The sequence below is a fragment of the Pelodiscus sinensis genome, chromosome 2, assembly GCF_052426305.1.
Source record: "Pelodiscus sinensis isolate ZL-2025 chromosome 2, ASM5242630v1, whole genome shotgun sequence".
Classification (NCBI taxonomy): Eukaryota; Metazoa; Chordata; order Testudines; family Trionychidae; genus Pelodiscus; species Pelodiscus sinensis.
Genome location: NC_143053.1, coordinates 260001368 through 260022510, shown reverse-complemented (window position 1 = coordinate 260022510; position 21143 = coordinate 260001368). Strand labels below are relative to the sequence as shown.

Genomic DNA, 21143 nt, shown 5'->3' with positions numbered 1-21143 from the left:
GCCAGCTCCCGGGAGTGAGGCATGAGCCTGTGTGTAACCATTAACAGTAACCGATAGGCCAGGTTTATCAGCTGACCGTTTAAACGGTTATACTTTTACATCCCTCCCATAAACACTTGCGGTTCCCTGTGCCCGTTGTCCAGACAGTGGCTAAATCAAAGCTTCTGCCACCTGTATCCATGTTAGAAATCAAAGAACTTCTGAGTGCCAGGGCTGAACGACTGAACCAGATGAGCCAACAGCACCGGCACCGAAAAAATGTGTGAAACTAAGCCTACCTCTACACTGCAGTCCAGATCAGCGATCGAGCCACCGGTGGTTGATTTAACAGGTCTAGCTAAGACTTGCCAGTTCAACTGCAGATCGCTCTCCCATCAACCCTGTTACTCTACCCCCGACAAGAAGAGTAAGGGAAGTCAATGAGAGAGTTTCTCCCATCCAAATCCCCCTGCAGAGAAGATCCCACAGAAACTCGACTTAAGGGATGTCGACTCTAGCCATGTTATTTGCGTAGTGGGAGTGGCGTAGCTTAAGTTGATTTTCTGCTGTCGTGTAGATGTAGCGTGAGAAGAGCGCTTTAGTGACCGCAGTAGAAAATGAGCTGGAAAATTACTTCAGGGAGCTTTGCCCTTCCCTGGGATGCAGACCACTGGAGCGGAGAAGGGCCAATGCGTGGCATTTTCCCAGGAGTGGCCTGAGGCGGGTTACGGCAGCTGGTGCCCCAGGCGGAACGCGTGATCGGCGCCCCCACCTGCATGGCCGTCAATGGCGTGACATCATCATTGGGTGCCCCGGGCGCCCCATTGAAGGCAGTGCCCTAGGCGACCGCCAAGTCTACCTATGCTTATGGGCTGCCCTTGCATTTTCCATGCTTGGAGAACAGGCAGTTACCTGTGCGTTCCAGGATTATCTGCACCCGCAGAACACGTGTTTTCCACCGCTGGTCCTCCTGTTAATTGGCTGCACACAAGCCAGACACTCGCACTCCAGCTCTGGTGAAATTCTAATCAGACTTCTTGTGGTTTTGGATAACTCGGGGGTTTTATGGGAAAAGTTTAACAGAAAAGTGGGTTTTATACATGTGACTGGTTTGGTTGCTAGTAAAAACACTAGACAAAGAGAATCTATACAGGGACGGCTTGTGAATTCGTAAACACATCAACATTTAACTGACACCATTTCAAAAGTGTGAACAGTGACTTTTTTACACTCTTCACATCCCTAACATGGGCAGAGGACAAATATTGGTGAAGAACACTCGGGCTGAGATGCTTTCTACTGGAATTACAGGGTACAATCCAGTGGCATATCAAATATATTCTGAAGGAGCTTTCCAGATGACCCAGGCTGGGGCAGTCAATTATTTCTGGTCAAGGTCCAAATTTCTTGGGCAAGGTATAGTCAACATCCAGACCCCAGAGCACACAATAAAAAACCAACAAGGATGGTCTGGTAGAACCTCAGACTCCCAAGCACTCAGGGATGGAGAAGGTTCGTAACTCAAACGTTCGTAACGCTGCACAAAACGTTATGGTTGTTCCTTCCAAAGTTTCCATTTGAACATCGACTTGACGCAGCTTTGAAACTTCACACTGCAGAAATTTAATGCGGCTTTTCGCCAACTTAATTTAAACAGAAGCATTACAAAAACAATTCCCTTACCTCGTCAAATCTCTTTCTAAAGTCTCCCTTTGGATGTTTAGTCATTTACATTGACCAGGGGACTGTTCCGCGTATGCTTTTGGCAAGGTGGGTGTGTCCCTGCGGCTCCCTCATTGCGTACGTCCAGTTCCAAACGTGGCGAGGGGCCGACCGGTCAGTGCGTAACTCGCAGTTGTGTCTCTGAGGTTCTACAGCAAATAAAAAGACTTCAGGAGCCATTCACAAGGTCCTGGAGGTCGGGATTTGGCCCATGGTCCAGGCTGTATAGTTTGGGGGTTTACTGTTTGTTGTCACAGGTGGCAATAAACCCAGACAGTCTCTCCCTTAGGGTGTGTCTAAACTACATAATCGCGGCTTCATTTAAATGTTAATGGCTGCCACGCTGAGCCGACAAACAGCTGATCAGCTGTTTGTCGGCTCAGCACACTAGTCTGGACGCTCTGCGCCGACCTGAAAGCCCTTTATTGACCTCCCCGTTATGCCTCGTAGGATGAGGTTTACTGGGGAGGTCGATAAAGGGCTTTCATGTCGGCAGGGGAGCGTCCAGACTGCCCCGATCTGCCGACAAACAGCTGATCGGCAGAGCGGGGCAGCCATTTGAATTTAAATGAAGCCGCGATTATTTAAATCGCAGCTTCATTTCCCTTTGCCGAACAAACAAATCTAGTGGCTCCATCGACGGAGCCACGTAGTCTAGACGTACCCTTAGGCAGTAAGGTCAGACAGGCCATTGCTTGCACCCTTGGCGAGACCCTTGGTCCGGACCCCAGCGGCACAGACTGCCGGCTGTGCATGATTCTACCAGGCAAGTCACAGCGCGGACAGGAAGGAATTTCAGCCCTTCTGAGGGAGCAGTTTTGGAGGGGGGCTGTAGATATTGGGGCTGGGTTCACAGATTTTAGGGGGCCCTCGCCTGGGAGCAGGCAGCTGCACTGCGGAAACTCAGATGACCACAGGGTGACCGCTCCTTATTCAGCCTCGCTCTCCCCCAGGGCTTGCTTAAGATAGTGGGGCGGGAACCAGACCCTGGGCACAGCTTCTACTGAAAGCAATGGGCCCCCAACCCTGCAGGGGCCGCCCGACAGCGCGGGCTGAGAGCGGCCGGGCTGGGTCGGACCAAAGGTCCCGCTAGCCCAGGGTCCTGTTTGCCCACAGCGGCCAATGCCCGGTGCCCCAGAGGGAGCGAACAGAGCAGGGAATCCTAGGACTGGAAGAGACCTTGAGAGGTCACAGAGTCCAGACCCCTGCCCTCACGGCAGGACCAAGCACCATCTAGACCAGTGGTTCCCAAACTTTTCGGCATCACGCCCCCTTCTTGATTTTTGAAAAGACCCTCACCCCACGCCGCCAAAAAAAAAAGCAACAAAACTTGTTGAGAAAAAAAAAGGAAGTGAGCGGGGCAGCAAAACTTGATGGGGAGGGAGGCTGGGTCACCTTGCGCCCCCCCCCCTGGAATTTCTTCACGCCCCCCAGTTTGGGAACCCATGGTCTAGACCACCCCTGACAGATGTCTGTCTAACCTTCTCGTCAATATCCAGAGATATTCCACAACCTCCCTGGGCAATTTATTCCAGTGTTTAACCACCCGGTCAGCTAGGAAGTTTTTCCTGATGTCCAATCTAAACCTCCCTTGTGCAGTTTAAGCCCCTTGCTTATGGTCCTGTCCTCACAGGCCAAGAACAATTTTTCTCCCTCCTCCTTGTAACACCCTTTTAGATCCCTGAAAACTGCTCTCCTGTCCCCTCTCAGTCTTCTCTTTTCCAAACTAAACAAGCCCAATTCTTTCAGCCTTCCCTCACTGCTCATGTTCTCTAGACCTTTCAACATTTTTGTTGCTCTTCTCTGGACCCTTTCCAATTTCTCCACATCTTTCTTGAAATGCGGTGCCCAGAACTGGACACAGTACTCCAGCTGAGGCCCAACCAGCGCAGAGTAGAGCGGAAGAATGACTTCTCGTGTCTTGCCCATAACACACCTGTTAATCCATCCCAGAATCATGTTAGCTTTTTTTGCCACAGCATCACACTGCTGACTCATATTCAGCTTGTGATCCATTATGACCCCAAGATCCCTTTCTGCTGGACTCCTTCCTAGACAGTCGCTTTCCATTCCCAATCATCAAGTGATCCCTCCCGTTGCCCATTTCCAGCCTCTGACAAACAGACACCATCCCTACCTATCCTGGCTCATAGCCATTGATGGACCCAACCTCCATGAATTTACCTAGTTCCTTTTTGAACAGTGTTAAAGTCCTGGTCTTGACAACATCCTCAGGCAAGGAGTTCCACAGGTTGACTGTGCGCTGCATGAAAAAAACCCTGCTCCCTATTCATTTCATTTGGTGACCCCTAGAGTGGCTAGACCTAGCACCCCTCAGTCCTCTTCCCCACTACCCCTCCACTCTGCTCCCTCAATCAGCACATCTGCCGCCATTGGCAGTACCTGCACAGGAGCGGAGTGACTCCTGATTGGCACCGGTGACAGGGGGAGCCGCCCATGGCTCACAGCGCCAGAGACATGGCTCCATCTCTCACCCCAATCTCCCAGCCGGCTCGTTCCTTGCTGGGCTGGGTCCCTGGGAGCCGCTGCCCCAGGTGGGTCCGTTGGTGGGCCAGGAGGTTGGAGATGTTGCTGAAGCTCTTGCCGCACTGGGCGCAGGGGTAGGGCCGCTCTCCCGTGTGCACCCGCCGGTGCTTGGTGAGGTCCTGCTTCTGGCTGAAGCTCCGGTTGCAATCCGGGCAGGGGTAGGGGCGCTCGCCCGTGTGCACCCGCCGGTGCTTGGCCAGGTCGTGCTTGAGGCCGAAGCTCTTGCCGCACTGGGCGCAGGGGAAGGGGCGCTCGCCCGTGTGGGTGCGCCAGTGGGTGTACAGGTTGGAGACCTGGCTGAAGGCCCGGCCGCAGTCGCTGCACACGTAGGGCTTCTCCCCGGTGTGGACGCGCCGGTGCGTCTTGAGCCGCTGGCTCTGCCCGAAGGCCTTGCCGCAGTCGGCGCAGACGTAGGGCCGCTCGCCCGTGTGGACGCGCCGGTGCACCGTCAGCTTCTGCTTGTCCTTGAAGCTCTTGCCGCAGTCGGGGCAGGGGAAGGGGCGCTCGCCTGTGTGGACGCGCTGGTGCCGGACCAGCACCTGCTTGAGGGTGAAGCTGCGGCCGCAGAGCCCGCAGGCGAAGGGCCGCTCCCCGGTGTGGATGCGCCGGTGCTTGCGGAGGTTGGAGATGTGGCTGAAGCTCTTGCCGCAGTCCGGGCAGGGGTAGGGCCGCTCCCCCGAGTGGGTTCGCTGGTGCTTGGCGAGGTCCCACTTCTGCCGGAAGCCCTTCCCGCACTCCGGGCACGTGTGGGGCGGGGCCGTCCTGGGAGCGCTGCTCTCCGGCATGGCGGGAGGGGCCGCCCCGTGGGCGCTGGGGGCACCCGCCGGGCACGGGTGGGACCCCTCCCCCGTCTCAGGGCCTGGCGGTGTGCTTGGGGGGCTGCCACCGCACCAGTCACGCCCCCATGGGACTCCCAGCGCGCTCTCCGGTGCCCGGGACTCACACAAGTTCAGGGGGGCTCCTCGCAGCTCGGGGCTCAGGACGGCTTTCTCCTCCGACCCCCCTGGGAACGGCCGGTAGGGCTGCAGCGTCCCTGCCCCGGCACCCGGCTGCTGCGCCCCAGACCTGCTCCCGACCCTGCCACCTGCGGGGAAAAGAGAGTCTGGAGATGGACCCAGTAAACATCCCGGTACGGGGCACCCCACCCCCTTCGCCCGGGACACTTCTCCACCGGAGGCACCTGCACCCAGGAGGAGGTGAAGGGCCTGGCTTTTCAGCAATGGGCACGATCCACAGGCACCCGCCCAGGGCACGGCCTACGGCTTCCCCCACAGCAGCGTTTCCTCAGAGGGCCCCGTCCGTGGCTGGGGAGAGAACTTCAGAGCGGCCAGACTGGGGGAGAGCAAAGGCCCATCCAGCCCAGTGTCCTGCTGCCCACAGCGGCCAGCGCCAGGTGCCCCCGAGGGAGTGAACAGGGAATCCTCACGTGATCCACCCCCCCGTCGTCCAGAGGCTAGGGACGCCATCCCTGCCCATCCTGGCCAATAGCCATCGATGGACCTGTCCTCCAGGAATGTATCTAGCTCTTTCTTGAACGCTGTTAAAGTCCCGGTCCCCACCACATCCTCTGGCGAGGAGTTCCACAGGTTGACTGTGCGCTGCGTGAAGAAAAACTCCCTTTGGCTTGTTTTAAACCTGCTGCCTATTTATTTCCTTGGGGGACCCCTAGTTCTTGTGTTATGGGAACAAGTCAATAACTCGTCCTTAGTCACTTTCTCCGCACCACTCTTCATTTTACAGACCAGTCCAGGGGTGGGGAACCTCAGGCCCGGGGGCCGCGTCTGGCCCATGGCTTGCCTGGATCCCGCTGCCGAGGCTCTGCACTGGGGAGCCCGCGCTGGCGCTCCAGCCCCTCTGCCATCCACCCGCAGGGCTGGAGCCCACAAAATCTACCAGCCTGGGCCCCCCAGGCTCCGGAGTGCGAGGGGAATGGGAGGGGGGCCTTCTCGTCACTTTGCTTCTCCCTTGTGGGCGGCCCCCGACTGGTTTTCCTGTGGGCCAGTGGCCCTCCCCCCACCCAAAAACAGTTCCCTGCCCGGATCTAGCTCTCTAGAGGGCACCGTGGCGGCCCATACGGACACACTGCGGAGGGTGCAGGGCCCGGGCACCCAGCTTCTCCCCAGCAGGAGGGTCCGGCTGGGCCAGTGAGCAGCCGGCGACAGTCCACGCTGCATGCATGGGACACAGCCCCCCTGCACCCGGAGATGGGGTCTCTGCCCAGCTCTTCTCCCCAGCGCCCCGAGCCAGGTTGGGTGCCACTCACCTTGGCGGGGGCTCTCCGGAGACCCCCACGCCCTGGCGTCCTGCAGGGGGCTGACCCACGGCTCCTCCTCTGCTGGAGGGAACAGAACCCGGATGCTCCGTCACCAGGGAGCCGCTCGGCCGCCCTGCCCGGGGCAGCCCCATGCCACCTCCCCCAGCACATGCCTCTGTCCCTCCCCCTGACCGCTCTGCCTGGCTGCAGCCCGAGGGCCCCTGCTGGAGGCTTGTGGCCCTCCCTACACCAGAAAGCCATAGAGAAGTCCTCCAAGGCCCCCTAGAGGGCTGCAAGGAGGAACCAGCCAATCAGGCGCCAGGAAGGCCTATAAAAAGGAGCAAACAGTGGCAGTGGCTAGCAGGACAGCATGGATGGCAGGGTGACAGCTTCCTTGGCTAACAGGTTCCCTCCCCAACTGACAATTTCCACCAAAATAATCACAATCTACAGGGAGTCTGAAAACTGAGGGGCCAGGGGTTTGTGCTGGGGGCGAATGGGCGGGGGAGAAGATGCGAGGCCGATGGGACATGCCCAGACGTGACAGCTCTGCTGGAGGAAGCCAGGGGAGAAAGGGGGCCAGGGCAGCAACGTGGGAAGGGGTCACTGGCCTCTGACCCTTGTGGTCCCTTCTGACCATACGGTTCTGTGAATCTACGACGCCTACGGTAGCAGCGCTGAGGAGCTGGGGTTCCTGGTACTCACCCAGAGAGGGGCTCCCCCATGCCACGGGGCTCTGTGGGGCGTGGACCCACGGCTCTTCCCCCCGCTCCAGCCGATATAAGACGTCGGGCTTGGGGCCCGTGTAGCCTGTCAGCGGAAAGAGACTGGGAGCATCAGGACTCGGGATCATACGAGCCGTGTAGTCGTGATTTCACTGAATAGTTTTCCATTACGTGATCAATTGGTCTGAACCCCCCCATCTCGCCTCCCCGGGGCCGTGAGACGGGCCCTTGCTTTCAAAGAGTCGTGAGCAAGTGGACAGGTAACGAGACAGCAGAAAAGCCCAGTTCAGCACCGACTTTCAAAACGTGCAGAGACGCCACCGAAAACCCGGACGCTCTTAACAGCGTCACAGACGCCCACGCGTCAGCCAGAATCCGCACAGCCTGCCCCACGGCAAACAGCCAGCGCTGCTGTTGTGTTTCCCACACCCGTGAGATCTTGGAGTCACTGCAGATCGCTCTCTGAAATATCCACTCTGGGTGCAGCGGCAGGCAAAAAAGCAAACAGAGTGTGAGGAATCGTTAAAAAAGGGCTAGGGAATAAGAGCGAGAATCTCTTATTGCCTCTGTGTAAAACCATGGTACATCCACAGCTTGAATCCTGCGTGCGGATGTGGTCGCCTCATCTCCGAAAAAGATCTCTGGGCATTGGAAAAGGTTCAGAAAAGGGCAACAAAAATTATTAGGGCTCCCCAGAGTCTGAGCAAAATAATAACAACCCCCTCTCACCTCCCCGTCCCCCAGCTCTTTACCCAAAGCAAGCAGGAGCTGGTAGTTCTCCGTCATCACTTCCCGGTACAGATCCTTCTGCCATCCCGCAAACGTGTCCCACTCCTCCCGGAAGAAATAGACGGCGACGTCATCAAACGTGACAGGCACCTGCGGCCACAAGCATTGCGTGCTCAGCCAGGCTGGGTTGATACCAGGCACGTGTCTCAGCCCAGCGTCCGTGGCACGAGTGACACGCAGCCACGACGGAGCAGGGGAGGGGCTACACGGACGTGGCCGGGCCGGGCTCTCGCAAGGTAGCGCTAAGGCAGGCGTGAACTGCCCCAGTGGGTCAACAGGTCCACACTGTCCTGGCACTGACGCCTGTCCGACAGGGCCCAACGTGACTAGGTAAGGGCCCAGCATACACTGCTGGGCGGCGCTGCCACTTTGAAGTACCTCCCCTCGCTTTGGTGCCTCTATCTCATAGAGGCAGCAAGGGGGAGGGGGCTATCAACTAGTCAAAAGATTATATGATAAGCAAATGCTTACCGGATAGTCGACTAGTCTTTAACATCCCCACTCAGACCCTGTCCCCAGGTCGTATTGCCTGTATATGACCCTGGCAGCCCACCCATCCCAGAGCCTGTCCCCAGGCTGTATTGCCTGTATATGACCCTGGCAACCCACCCATCCCAGAGCCTGTCCCCAGGCCGTATTGCCTGTATATGACCCTGGCAGCCCACCCATCCCAGAGCCTGTCCCCAGGCCGTATTGCCTGTATATGGCCCTGGCAGCCCACCCATCCCAGAGCCTGTCCCCAGGCCGTATTGCCTGTATATGACCCTGGCAGCCCACCCATCCCAGAGCCTGTCCCCAGGCCGTATTGCCTGTATATGACCCTGGCAGCCCACCCATCCCAGAGCCTGTCCCCAGGCCGTATTGCCTGTATATGACCCTGGCAGCCCACCCATCCCAGAGCCTGTCCCCAGGCCGTATTGCCTGTATATGACCCTGGCAGCCCACCCATCCCAGAGCCTGTCCCCAGGCCGTATTGCCTGTATATGACCCTGGCAACCCATCCATCCCAGAGCCTGTCCCCAGGCCGTATTGCCTGTATATGACCCTGGCAGCCCATCCATCCCAGAGCCTGTCCCCAGGCCGTATTGCCTGTATATGGCCCTGGCAGCCCACCCATCCCAGAGCCTGTCCCCAGGCCGTATTGCCTGTATATGGCCCTGGCAGCCCACCCATCCCAGAGCCTGTCCCCAGGTCGTATTGCCTGTATATGGCCCTGGCAGCCCACCCATCCCAGAGCCTGTCCCCAGGCCGTATTGCCTGTATATGGCCCTGGCAGCCCACCCATCCCAGAGCCTGTCCCCAGGCCGTATTGCCTGCACATGGCCCTGGCAACCCACCCATCCCAGAGCCTGTCCCCAGGCCGTATTGCCTGTATATGGCCCTGGCAGCCCACCCATCCCAGAGCCTGTCCCCAGGCCGTATTGCCTGCACATGGCCCTGGCAACCCACCCATCCCAGAGCCTGTCCCCAGGCCGTATTGCCTGTATATGGCCCTGGCAGCCCACCCATCCCAGAGCCTGTCCCCAGGTCGTATTGCCTGTATATGGCCCTGGCAGCCCACCCATCCCAGAGCCTGTCCCCAGGCCGTATTGCCTGTATATGGCCCTGGCAGCCCACCCATCCCAGAGCCTGTCCCCAGGCCGTATTGCCTGTATATGGCCCTGGCAGCCCACCCATCCCAGAGCCTGTCCCCAGGCCGTATTGCCTGTATATGGCCCTGGCAGCCCACCCATCCCAGAGCCTGTCCCCAGGCCGTATTGCCTGTATATGGCCCTGGCAGCCCACCCATCCCAGAGCCTGTCCCCAGGCCGTATTGCCTGTATATGGCCCTGGCAGCCCACCCATCCCAGAGCCTGTCCCCAGGCCGTATTGCCTGTATATGGCCCTGGCAGCCCACCCATCCCAGAGCCTGTCCCCAGGCCGTATTGCCTGTATATGGCCCTGACAGCCCACCCATCCCAGAGCCTGTCCCCAGGCCGTATTGCCTGTATATGGCCCTGGCAGCCCACCCATCCCAGAGCCTGTCCCCAGGCCGTATTGCCTGTATATGACCCTGGCAACCCATCCATCCCAGAGCCTGTCCCCAGGCCGTATTGCCTGTATATGACCCTGGCAACCCATCCATCCCAGAGCCTGTCCCCAGGCCGTATTGCCTGTATATGGCCCTGGCAGCCCACCCATCCCAGAGCCTGTCCCCAGGCCGTATTGCCTGTATATGGCCCTGGCAGCCCACCCATCCCAGAGCCTGTCCCCAGGTCGTATTGCCTGTATATGGCCCTGGCAGCCCACCCATCCCAGAGCCTGTCCCCAGGCCGTATTGCCTGTATATGGCCCTGGCAGCCCACCCATCCCAGAGCCTGTCCCCAGGTCGTATTGCCTGTATATGGCCCTGGCAGCCCACCCATCCCAGAGCCTGTCCCCAGGCCGTATTGCCTGTATATGGCCCTGGCAGCCCACCCATCCCAGAGCCTGTCCCCAGGCCGTATTGCCTGTATATGGCCCTGGCAGCCCACCCATCCCAGAGCCTGTCCCCAGGCCGTATTGCCTGTATATGGCCCTGGCAGCCCACCCATCCCAGAGCCTGTCCCCAGGCCGTATTGCCTGTATATGGCCCTGGCAGCCCACCCATCCCAGAGCCTGTCCCCAGGCCGTATTGCCTGTATATGGCCCTGGCAGCCCACCCATCCCAGAGCCTGTCCCCAGGCCGTATTGCCTGTATATGGCCCTGGCAGCCCACCCATCCCAGAGCCTGTCCCCAGGCCGTATTGCCTGTATATGGCCCTGGCAGCCCACCCATCCCAGAGCCTGTCCCCAGGCCGTATTGCCTGTATATGGCCCTGGCAGCCCACCCATCCCAGAGCCTGTCCCCAGGCCGTATTGCCTGTATATGGCCCTGGCAGCCCACCCATCCCAGAGCCTGTCCCCAGGCCGTATTGCCTGTATATGGCCCTGGCAGCCCACCCATCCCAGAGCCTGTCCCCAGGCCGTATTGCCTGTATATGGCCCTGGCAGCCCACCCATCCCAGAGCCTGTCCCCAGGTCGTATTGCCTGTATATGGCCCTGGCAGCCCACCCATCCCAGAGCCTGTCCCCAGGCCGTATTGCCTGTATATGGCCCTGGCAGCCCACCCATCCCAGAGCCTGTCCCCAGGCCGTATTGCCTGCACATGGCCCTGGCAACCCACCCATCGCAGAGCCTGTCCCCAGGCCGTATTGCCTGTATATGGCCCTGGCAGCCCACCCATCCCAGAGCCTGTCCCCAGGCCGTATTGCCTGCACATGGCCCTGGCAACCCACCCATCGCAGAGCCTGTCCCCAGGCCGTATTGCCTGTATATGGCCCTGGCAGCCCACCCATCCCAGAGCCTGTCCCCAGGCCGTATTGCCTGTATATGGCCCTGGCAGCCCACCCATCCCAGAGCCTGTCCCCAGGTCGTATTGCCTGTATATGGCCCTGGCAGCCCACCCATCCCAGAGCCTGTCCCCAGGCCGTATTGCCTGTATATGGCCCTGGCAGCCCACCCATCCCAGAGCCTGTCCCCAGGCCGTATTGCCTGTATATGGCCCTGGCAGCCCACCCATCCCAGAGCCTGTCCCCAGGCCGTATTGCCTGTATATGGCCCTGGCAGCCCACCCATCCCAGAGCCTGTCCCCAGGCCGTATTGCCTGTATATGGCCCTGGCAGCCCACCCATCCCAGAGCCTGTCCCCAGGCCGTATTGCCTGTATATGGCCCTGGCAGCCCACCCATCCCAGAGCCTGTCCCCAGGCCGTATTGCCTGTATATGGCCCTGGCAGCCCACCCATCCCAGAGCCTGTCCCCAGGCCGTATTGCCTGTATATGGCCCTGGCAGCCCACCCATCCCAGAGCCTGTCCCCAGGCCGTATTGCCTGTATATGGCCCTGGCAGCCCACCCATCCCAGAGCCTGTCCCCAGGCCGTATTGCCTGTATATGGCCCTGGCAGCCCACCCATCCCAGAGCCTGTCCCCAGGCCGTATTGCCTGCACATGGCCCTGGCAACCCACCCATCCCAGAGCCTGTCCCCAGGCCGTATTGCCTGTATATGGCCCTGGCAGCCCACCCATCCCAGAGCCTGTCCCCAGGCCGTATTGCCTGCACATGGCCCTGGCAACCCACCCATCCCAGAGCCTGTCCCCAGGCCGTATTGCCTGTATATAGCCCTGGCAGCCCACCCATCCCAGAGCCTGTCCCCAGGCCGTATTGCCTGTATATGGCCCTGGCAGCCCACCCATCCCAGAGCCTGTCCCCAGGCCGTATTGCCTGCACATGGCCCTGGCAACCCACCCATCCCAGAGCCTGTCCCCAGGCCGTATTGCCTGTATATGGCCCTGGCAGCCCACCCATCCCAGAGCCTGTCCCCAGGCCGTATTGCCTGTATATGGCCCTGGCAGCCCACCCATCCCAGAGCCTGTCCCCAGGCCGTATTGCCTGCACATGGCCCTGGCAGCCCACCCATCCCAGAGCCTGTCCCCAGGCCGTATTGCCTGTATATGGCCCTGGCAGCCCACCCATCCCAGAGCCTGTCCCCAGGCCGTATTGCCTGTATATGGCCCTGGCAGCCCACCCATCCCAGAGCCTGTCCCCAGGCTGTATTGCCTGCACATGGCCCTGGCAACCCACCCATCCCAGAGCCTGTCCCCAGGCCGTATTGCCTGTATATGGCCCTGGCAGCCCACCCATCCCAGAGCCTGTCCCCAGGTCGTATTGCCTGTATATGGCCCTGGCAGCCCACCCATCCCAGAGCCTGTCCCCAGGCCGTATTGCCTGTATATGGCCCTGGCAGCCCACCCATCCCAGAGCCTGTCCCCAGGCCGTATTGCCTGTATATGGCCCTGGCAGCCCACCCATCCCAGAGCCTGTCCCCAGGCCGTATTGCCTGTATATGGCCCTGGCAGCCCACCCATCCCAGAGCCTGTCCCCAGGCCGTATTGCCTGTATATGGCCCTGGCAGCCCACCCATCCCAGAGCCTGTCCCCAGGCCGTATTGCCTGTATATGGCCCTGGCAGCCCACCCATCCCAGAGCCTGTCCCCAGGCCGTATTGCCTGTATATGGCCCTGGCAGCCCACCCATCCCAGAGCCTGTCCCCAGGCCGTATTGCCTGTATATGGCCCTGGCAGCCCACCCATCCCAGAGCCTGTCCCCAGGCCGTATTGCCTGTATATGGCCCTGGCAGCCCACCCATCCCAGAGCCTGTCCCCAGGCCGTATTGCCTGTATATGGCCCTGGCAGCCCACCCATCCCAGAGCCTGTCCCCAGGCCGTATTGCTTGCACATAGCCCTGGCAACCCACCCATCCCAGAGCCTGTCCCCAGGCCGTATTGCCTGTATATGGCCCTGGCAGCCCACCCATCCCAGAGCCTGTCCCCAGGCCGTATTGCCTGTATATGGCCCTGGCAGCCCACCCATCCCAGAGCCTGTCCCCAGGCCGTATTGCCTGTATATGGCCCTGGCAGCCCACCCATCCCAGAGCCTGTCCCCAGGCCGTATTGCCTGTATATGGCCCTGGCAGCCCACCCATCCCAGAGCCTGTCCCCAGGCCGTATTGCCTGTATATGGCCCTGGCAGCCCACCCATCCCAGAGCCTGTCCCCAGGCCGTATTGCCTGCACATGGCCCTGGCAACCCACCCATCCCAGAGCCTGTCCCCAGGCCGTATTGCCTGCATATGGCCCTGGCAGCCCACCCATCCCAGAGCCTGTCCCCAGGCCGTATTGCCTGTATATGGCCCTGGCAGCCCACCCATCCCAGAGCCTGTCCCCAGGCCGTATTGCCTGTATATGGCCCTGGCAGCCCACCCATCCCAGAGCCTGTCCCCAGGCCGTATTGCCTGTATATGGCCCTGGCAGCCCACCCATCCCAGAGCCTGTCCCCAGGCCGTATTGCCTGTATATGGCCCTGGCAGCCCACCCATCCCAGAGCCTGTCCCCAGGCCGTATTGCCTGTATATGGCCCTGGCAGCCCACCCATCCCAGAGCCTGTCCCCAGGCCATATTGCCTGCGCATGTGGGTGCCACAAAGGCCTGTGCATCCTTTACTTTTTTACACAAAGCCTCGAATTCTGCAGCACCTGGGTGTGCACAGGGCCGGGGATTAGGCGGTCCCCAGCTGTCTGAAGCAAAGGTGAGTGGGGGGCAAGCACTGAGTGGGGGGCAGTGAGTGGGGGAGCCAGCGGCACAGGGCACAAACTGGGCATATGCAGTGGGGGGCACAGTGACCAGAGTGAACGGAAAGGGACAGCAGCACTGGGTGTGGAGGTCCCACTGGTGGGGGGGGCAGGGGCAGTGGGGGGGCAGTGGGGGGGGGGTGGGGGGCTCCCACTGGTGGGGGGGCAAGGGCAGTGTGGGGGTCCCACTGGTCTGGTGGGGGGGGCAGGGGCAGTGGGGCGTGGGGGTCCTGCTGAGCAGGGAGGTCACAGGGTGGGGTCAGCTCCTACCTGGGCAGGCGGGGCCAGGCCAGCTGGGGGGGCCGTGACCGGTTGGGGATTGTGCTGGATGGGAACCGGGAGGCAGTGGCAGGGGCTCCTATAGGAAGAATGGCAGTGGGGGGGGAGGGTCCCACTGCAGGGGGAGCCAGGGAGCAGAGGGGGTCCTGCTGGGGGTAGTGGCAGGATGGGGGTACTGCAGGGGGAGTGGGTGGGGGGGCCCAGGAGGTGGTGGGGGCCCTGCTAGGGGGAACCAGAGGGCATTGGGGGTCTCTCTGGGGGTCACTGGGGGTCCTGCAGAGGGGCAGTGGAGGTCCCATGGGGGAACAGGGGCAGTGGGGGCCCCTCTGCGGGGTAAACAGATGGCACTGGGGGTCCCACTGGGGGGGCCAGAGGGCAGTAGGGGTCCCGTGGGCAGGGACAGGGGCCGGTGGGGATCCCGCTGGGGGAGTCGGGGCCATGGAGGTCCCGCTGGGGGGGAACAGGGGGGTGGAGGTCCAGGGGCCGGTGGGGGTCCCGCCGGGGGGGGTCCATGGGGCAGTGGGGGTCCCGCTGGGGGGGTCCATGGGGCAGTGGGGGTCCCGCTGGGGGGGGCAGGGGGCCGTGGGGGTCCCGCTCGGGGGTAGTGGGGGTCCCGCAGGGGGGGGCAGAGGGCAGTGGGGGTCCCGCTGGGGGCTAGTGGGGGTCCCGCAGGGGGGGGTCCATGGGGCAGTGGGGGTCCCGCCGGGGGGGGCAGGGGGCCATGGGGGTCCCGCTCGGGGGTAGTGGGGGTCCCGCAGGGGGGGGCAGAGGGCAGTGGGGGTCCCGCTGGGGGCTAGTGGGGGTCCCGCAGGGGGGGGTCCATGGGGCAGTGGGGGTCCCGCTGGGGGGGTCCATGGGGCAGTGGGGGTCCCGCCGGGGGGGGCAGGGGGCAGTGGGGGTCCCGCTCGGGGGGTGGGGGTCCCGCAGGGGGGGGCAGAGGGCGGTGGGGGTCCCGCTGGGGACTAGTGGGGGTCCCGCAGGGAGGGGGTCCATGGGGCAGTGGGGGTCCCGCTGGGGGGGTCCATGGGGCAGTGGGGGTCCCGCTCGGGGGTGGTGGGGGTCCCGCGGGGGGGGCAGAGGGCAGTGAGGGTCCCGCCGGGGGGTCCATGGGGCAGTGGGGAGTCCTGCTGGGGGGTAGTGGGGGTCCCGCCGGGGGGGGCAGAGGGCAGTGAGGGTCCCGCCGGGGGGTCCATGGGGCAGTGGGGAGTCCTGCTGGGGGTCAGAGGGCGGTGGGGGTCCCGCCGGGGGGGGCAGAGGGCAGTGAGGGTCCCGCCGGGGGGCTATGGGGCGGTGGGGGTCCCGCCGGGGGGGGCAGAGGGCAGTGAGGGTCCCGCCGGGGGGCTATGGGGCGGTGGGGGTCCCGCCGGGGGGGGCAGAGGGCAGTGAGGGTCCCGCCGGGGGGCTATGGGGCGGTGGGGGTCCCGCGGGGAGGGGGTCCAGGGGCCGGTGGGGGTCCCGCCGGGGGGGGGCAGAGGGCAGTGAGGGTCCCGCCGGGGGGGGGGCAGAGGGCGGTGGGGGTCCCGCGGGGAGGGGGTCCAGGGGCCGGTGGGGGTCCCGCCGGGGGGGTCCATGGGGCAGTGGGGGTCCCGCCGGGGGGTCCATGGGGCGGTGGGGGTCCCGCGGGGAGGGGGTCCAGGGGCCGGTGGCTGGGCCCGTGCGGCGGCTCCTACCTGGGCAGGCGGGGCGGGCCGGTGTCTCCCGGCCATGCCCGGGGGCTCCCCGCGCCGCGGCGCCCGGCCCGGCTGCTGCCCCGCGACCACCCGGCCCGGCCCGGCCCCGCACGGCTCGGCCACCCGGCAGGGCATGCTGGGAGCGGGGGGCTGGGCCGGCAGCGGGGAGCTTCCCCACCGCACACACCGTCACACTGACACACACACCGCACTGCCACACACAGCAGTCACACACACACACTGACACACACACACACTGACACACACTCAGCATTCACGCACAGCACTGACACACACACAGCTGAGACACACACCAAGCTCACACACACACAGCACTGTCGCACACTGACAACACACCACAATGCCACACACATCCAGCCCCTCTACACCACAGGCACACACTGAGCTCACACACACAGCACTGGCTCTGTACCCAGGTGCACACTCGGCACCAACGCAGCACATATGGGTTCAACAACCCCCCCCCCTCCCCGCCACCGCTGAGGACAAACTCTGCACACACATGCACCTACACACGGATACACACAGCTCTGAGTTGACACTGCACACCTTGACTGACACACACACAGCACTGACTGCACCCAGGCGCACACCTGTCAAGAACATCAGAATGGCCAAACTGGGTCAGACCAACAGTCCTTCCAGCCCAGTGTCCTGTCTCCCCACCTGCCTGGTGCCCCAGAGGGAGGGAACACAACAGGGAATCACCAGGTCTGTCACCCATCCCCTGCTGTTGGATGGAGAAATGTTCCCTTTGCTCTGTTTTAAACCTGCTGCCTGTTAATCTCAGTGGTACCCGCTGGTGTTTGTTTTCCATGACGTGGTAAATAACCCCCTTACTCTCCGTCCCCCACCATTCAGGTGTTTCTAGACCTTAGTCGTCTCTTTTCCAAGCGGACAAGTCGCGGGCTTTTCAGTCACCCCCATAAGGAAGCTGTTCCAAACCACTGATCATTTTCAGGGCTCTTCTCCGGACCTTTCTCTTTGTGAGTTTTCTGGTGTTGAGATGGGATGACCAGACCGGCACACAGTAGTCCCGGTGTAGGCGTACCATGGATTTGTACAGAGGCATTGTGGGATTCTCAATCCCTTCCACTGCAGCTCCTAACAGGCTGCTGGCCTTTTTGACGGCCACTGAACGCTGTTTGGCTATTGTCAGAGATCCTGGGCAAAGTGGGGAGGGTGCCTCCATGCTCCTGGTTCCCCGGGCAGAGGAAGTTTGTTTTCTAATGTGCATTACTTTGCATTTATCGACATTGCATTTCATTTGACCGTTTGCTGCCTGGTCACTCAGTTTTGTGAGATCCCTTTGTAACTCTTCACTGTCGGCTTTGGGCTGAACTATCTTGAGTAACTTTATATAGCCTGCAAATATTGCCACTCTCTGATATCCACTCTCCCCAGATCATTCATAAATAGGTTGAATAGGATGGGTCCCAGGACAGACCCTGGGGGACACCACTAGTTACCTCTCTCCATTCTGAATTATTAGGTCATGAGCTTTCGTGGGTAAATCCCACTTCATCAGATGAGTTGGAGTAGAAATTACAGAATCCAGAGTATATATAACAGCAAAAGGAGTTACCTGTCAATTGTAGAACCAAGGTTAATGGGGCAAATTAAGTCAGTTCTAATTAAGTTCATTTACAAATTAAATACTATCAACTTAGGCTTGAATAAAAATCTTAACTGGCTAATGCACTACAAAGGCAATTTCCCCTCTTTTGATATTCACATTTACACATCAAATGCTGAGTATGAGACACATCCACCCTGACTTAATCAACTTCATTAATTCTTAAAATAGACTGCCTTAAAACACAAACTACCTTGGCTTAATCAGGAGATCTTAAATAATCTAAAAAATCAAAAAGGGGTTGTATAAAAAGTGGAAACTATGTCAAAGCACAAAGGATGAATATAAGCAAATAACACAAGTATGCAGGGGCAAAATAGAAAATCAAAGGCACAAAACGAGCTCAGTCTAGCCAGAGACATGAAGGGTAATAAGATGTTCTACAAATATATTAGAAGCAAGAGGAAGACCAAGAGTAGACCCATTGCTCAGTGAAGAGGGAGAAAAAGTAACAAAAAGCTTGGAAATGGCAAAGGTGCTTAATTACTTCTTAGTTTGGGTTTTCACCAGGAAGGTTGGTGGCGACAGGACGCCTAACATAATGAATGCCTGAAGTTTACAATTTAAAATTGCTTACAGAAGTTAGATATCTGCAAGTCACCAGGGCCTGATGAAAAGCATCCTAGAATACTCAAGGAGCTGATAGAGGAGGTATCTGAGCCTTTAGCTTTCATCTTCGAAAAGTCATGGAAGTCGGGAGAGATTCCAGAAGACTGGAAAAGGGCAAATCTTTTGCCCATCTGTACAAAAGGAAATAAAAACAACCCAGGAGTCTGCAAACCAGTCAGTTTAACTTCTGTACCATGGAAGATAATGGAGCAACTAATTAAGGAATCCATCTGCTAACACCTGGATGATAAATTTCCAATAAGATGGTAGGTAACCAATGTCAAACCAATCTGATAGTTTTCTTTGATAGGATAATAAGTCCTTTGGATAAGGGAGAGTTGGTGGGTATGGTATACCTAAACTTTAGAAAAGCATTTGATACAGTTCTTCCATGACCTTTTCATTAACAAATCAGAGAAATACAAGCTAGATGGGGCTACTCTAAGGTGGGTGCATAACTGGCTGGATAACTGTTCTCAGCGAATAGTTATTAACAGTTCACAATCCTGTTGGAAGGGCAGAACAAGTGGGGTCCCGCAGGGGTCTGTTGTAGGACCAGTTCTGTTCAATATCTTCATCAACGATTTAGATATTGGCATAGAGAGGACGCTTATGAAGTTTGCAGATGATACCGAGCTGGGAGGGGTTGCGACTGCTTTGGTGCACTGTCTGCTTCCGTCTGTTTCCTCTGGTGTAAACAAACCCACTTGCTGCACCTGCCTCGGTTTCCCCTCCTCTACACGTCTGTCACATGGAAAAATAAAATCCCCCTGCTGGCCCGATGGTATTTCTGAAGATTCCAAGGCCTGGTCGCTGCAGCCCCATTCCCTGCTCCCTGGACCCCGAACCAGCAGCAAACAGCTCTACGGAAGTTGGAGCTGCTCCCTCTGTCTGGGAAACACAAGCTGGATTGTGTCATCCTCCACTCCTACGCCAGGTTCTGAGACCCCCCTCCCAGCCCCTTGCTTGGGCACAGGACCCTGAGAAGCACAGACCTCCCACAAGGCCTTGCTCCTCCCTCCCAGTACTGGGAGAAGCCACCCCCTGGGGTGGAAGGGAAGAAATTTCATTTCCTTTGAGAGCCACTGAAATGATTTGGCTTGATTTGGACTGTTCTATCTTTTATATTCTTCTACCATGTCAATTTCAGGCCATGTCACCCTCTCCTTGACACTTTCTGACTTTGGGTATGTCTACACTACCCCGCTAGTTCGAACTAGCGGGGTAATGTATGCATACCGCACTTGCAAATGAAGCCCGGGATTTGAATTTCCCGGGCTTCATTTGCATAAGCGGGGAGCCACCATTTTTAAAACCCCGCTGGTTCGAACCCCGTGCAGCGCGGCTACACGGGGCTCGAACTAGGTAGTTCGGACTAGGCTTCCTATTCCGAACTACCGGTACACCTCGTTCCACCTCGAGGTGTACCGGTAGTTCGGAATAGGAAGCCTAGTCCGAACTACCTAGTTCGAGCCCCGTGTAGCCGCGCTGCACGGGGTTCGAACCAGCGGGGTTTTAAAAATGGCGGCTCCCTGCTTATGCAAATGAAGCCCGGGAAATTCAAATCCCGGGCTTCATTTGCAAGTGCGGTATGCATACATTACCCTCCTAGTTCAAACTAGCGGGGTAGTGTAGACATATCCTTTGATATTACAAATGACCGTGTGAGTAAAGTCAACACCAAGGAGTTGGTCCTTCTGGGAATGGCTAGACCGCCCCTGATCATTTCGTCATCATACCGATACACTCCCATGATACACTCTGACTGTTGTCAAAGCAGCATTTCGTGGCAAGAATCTGTTCCCTTGGAAACGTTTCCACCCACTGTAGATCTGATGAGCTGTAATCTCCTCTTGCCAGCCCCCAACTCCGCTGATTCCCGTTTTCCTCCTTCACCCTACGCCTGGCTGTTGATCTGTAAGTCTCTGATCAGCTGTGTTGGGAGACCTGGGTGACGCTGACACCTTGGTGAGCTGTAACCGCTATAGGGGGTGTGGTTTTTCTACCTGTCTGGGTGTAGACGAATCTCAGAGGGGCAGACATGTTAGTCTGTGACCCCCTTTCTTGCCCAGACCCCACTCGCACGCCCACCTTCCTGCCTAAAGCCCATATCCCCACTCTGCACCCACCTTCCCGCCCAGACCCCGCCACCCCTCTCTGTTCCCACACCCACCTTGCCACCCAGAGCCCGCACCCCCACTCTGTTCCTGCACCCACCTTCCCACCCAGACCCCGCCTCCCCACTCTGTTCCCACACCCACCTTCCCGCCCAGACCCCGCCTCCCCACTCTGTTCCCACACCCACCTTCCCGCCCAGATCCCGCCTCTCCACTCTGTTCCCACACCCACCTTCCCACCCAGAGCTCGCACCCCTACTCCGTTCCCGCACCCACCTTCCCACCCAGAGCCCACACCCCCACTCTGTTCCCACACCCACCTTCCCGCCCAGACCCCGCCTCTCCACTCTGTTCCCACACCCACCTTCCCACCCAGAGCTCACACCCCTACTCCGTTCCCGCACCCACCTTCCCACCCAGAGCCCACACCCCCACTCTGTTCCCACACCCACCTTCCCGCCCAGACCCCGCCTCTCCACTCTGTTCCCACACCCACCTTCCCACCCAGAGCTCACACCCCTACTCCGTTCCCGCACCCACCTTCCCACCCAGAGCCCACACCCCCACTCTGTTCCCGCACCCACCTTCCCACCCAGAGCCCACACCCCCA

General features: G+C 59.6%; 1 protein-coding gene across 4 annotated transcripts; it reads right to left on the bottom strand.

Annotated features, from left to right (window-relative positions):
* Window positions 1-1125: 1125 nt before the first annotated feature.
* LOC102461564 (uncharacterized) lies at window positions 1126-16336 on the bottom strand. Of its 4 annotated transcripts, XR_016348991.1 has the most exons (6): window positions 16151-16334; window positions 7980-8106; window positions 7208-7312; window positions 6512-6583; window positions 4105-5332; window positions 1126-1850 (listed from the first exon to the last, which is right to left on the bottom strand). XR_016348991.1 is itself a non-coding variant. In XM_075923049.2 (5 exons), exons 1-5 carry the CDS (start codon window positions 16283-16285, stop codon window positions 4164-4166), a joined length of 1605 nt encoding a protein of 534 aa, XP_075779164.2. In that variant the 5' UTR covers window positions 16286-16336; the 3' UTR covers window positions 1126-4163. The 4 variants fall into 4 exon arrangements, 3 of the variants coding, with proteins under 3 accessions (XP_075779164.2, XP_075779163.2, XP_075779165.2); XM_075923049.2 differs by having other exon boundaries at window positions 1126-5332; window positions 6512-6580; window positions 16151-16336; XM_075923048.2 differs by having other exon boundaries at window positions 1126-5332.
* Between the last annotated feature and the right edge of the window lie 4807 nt (window positions 16337-21143).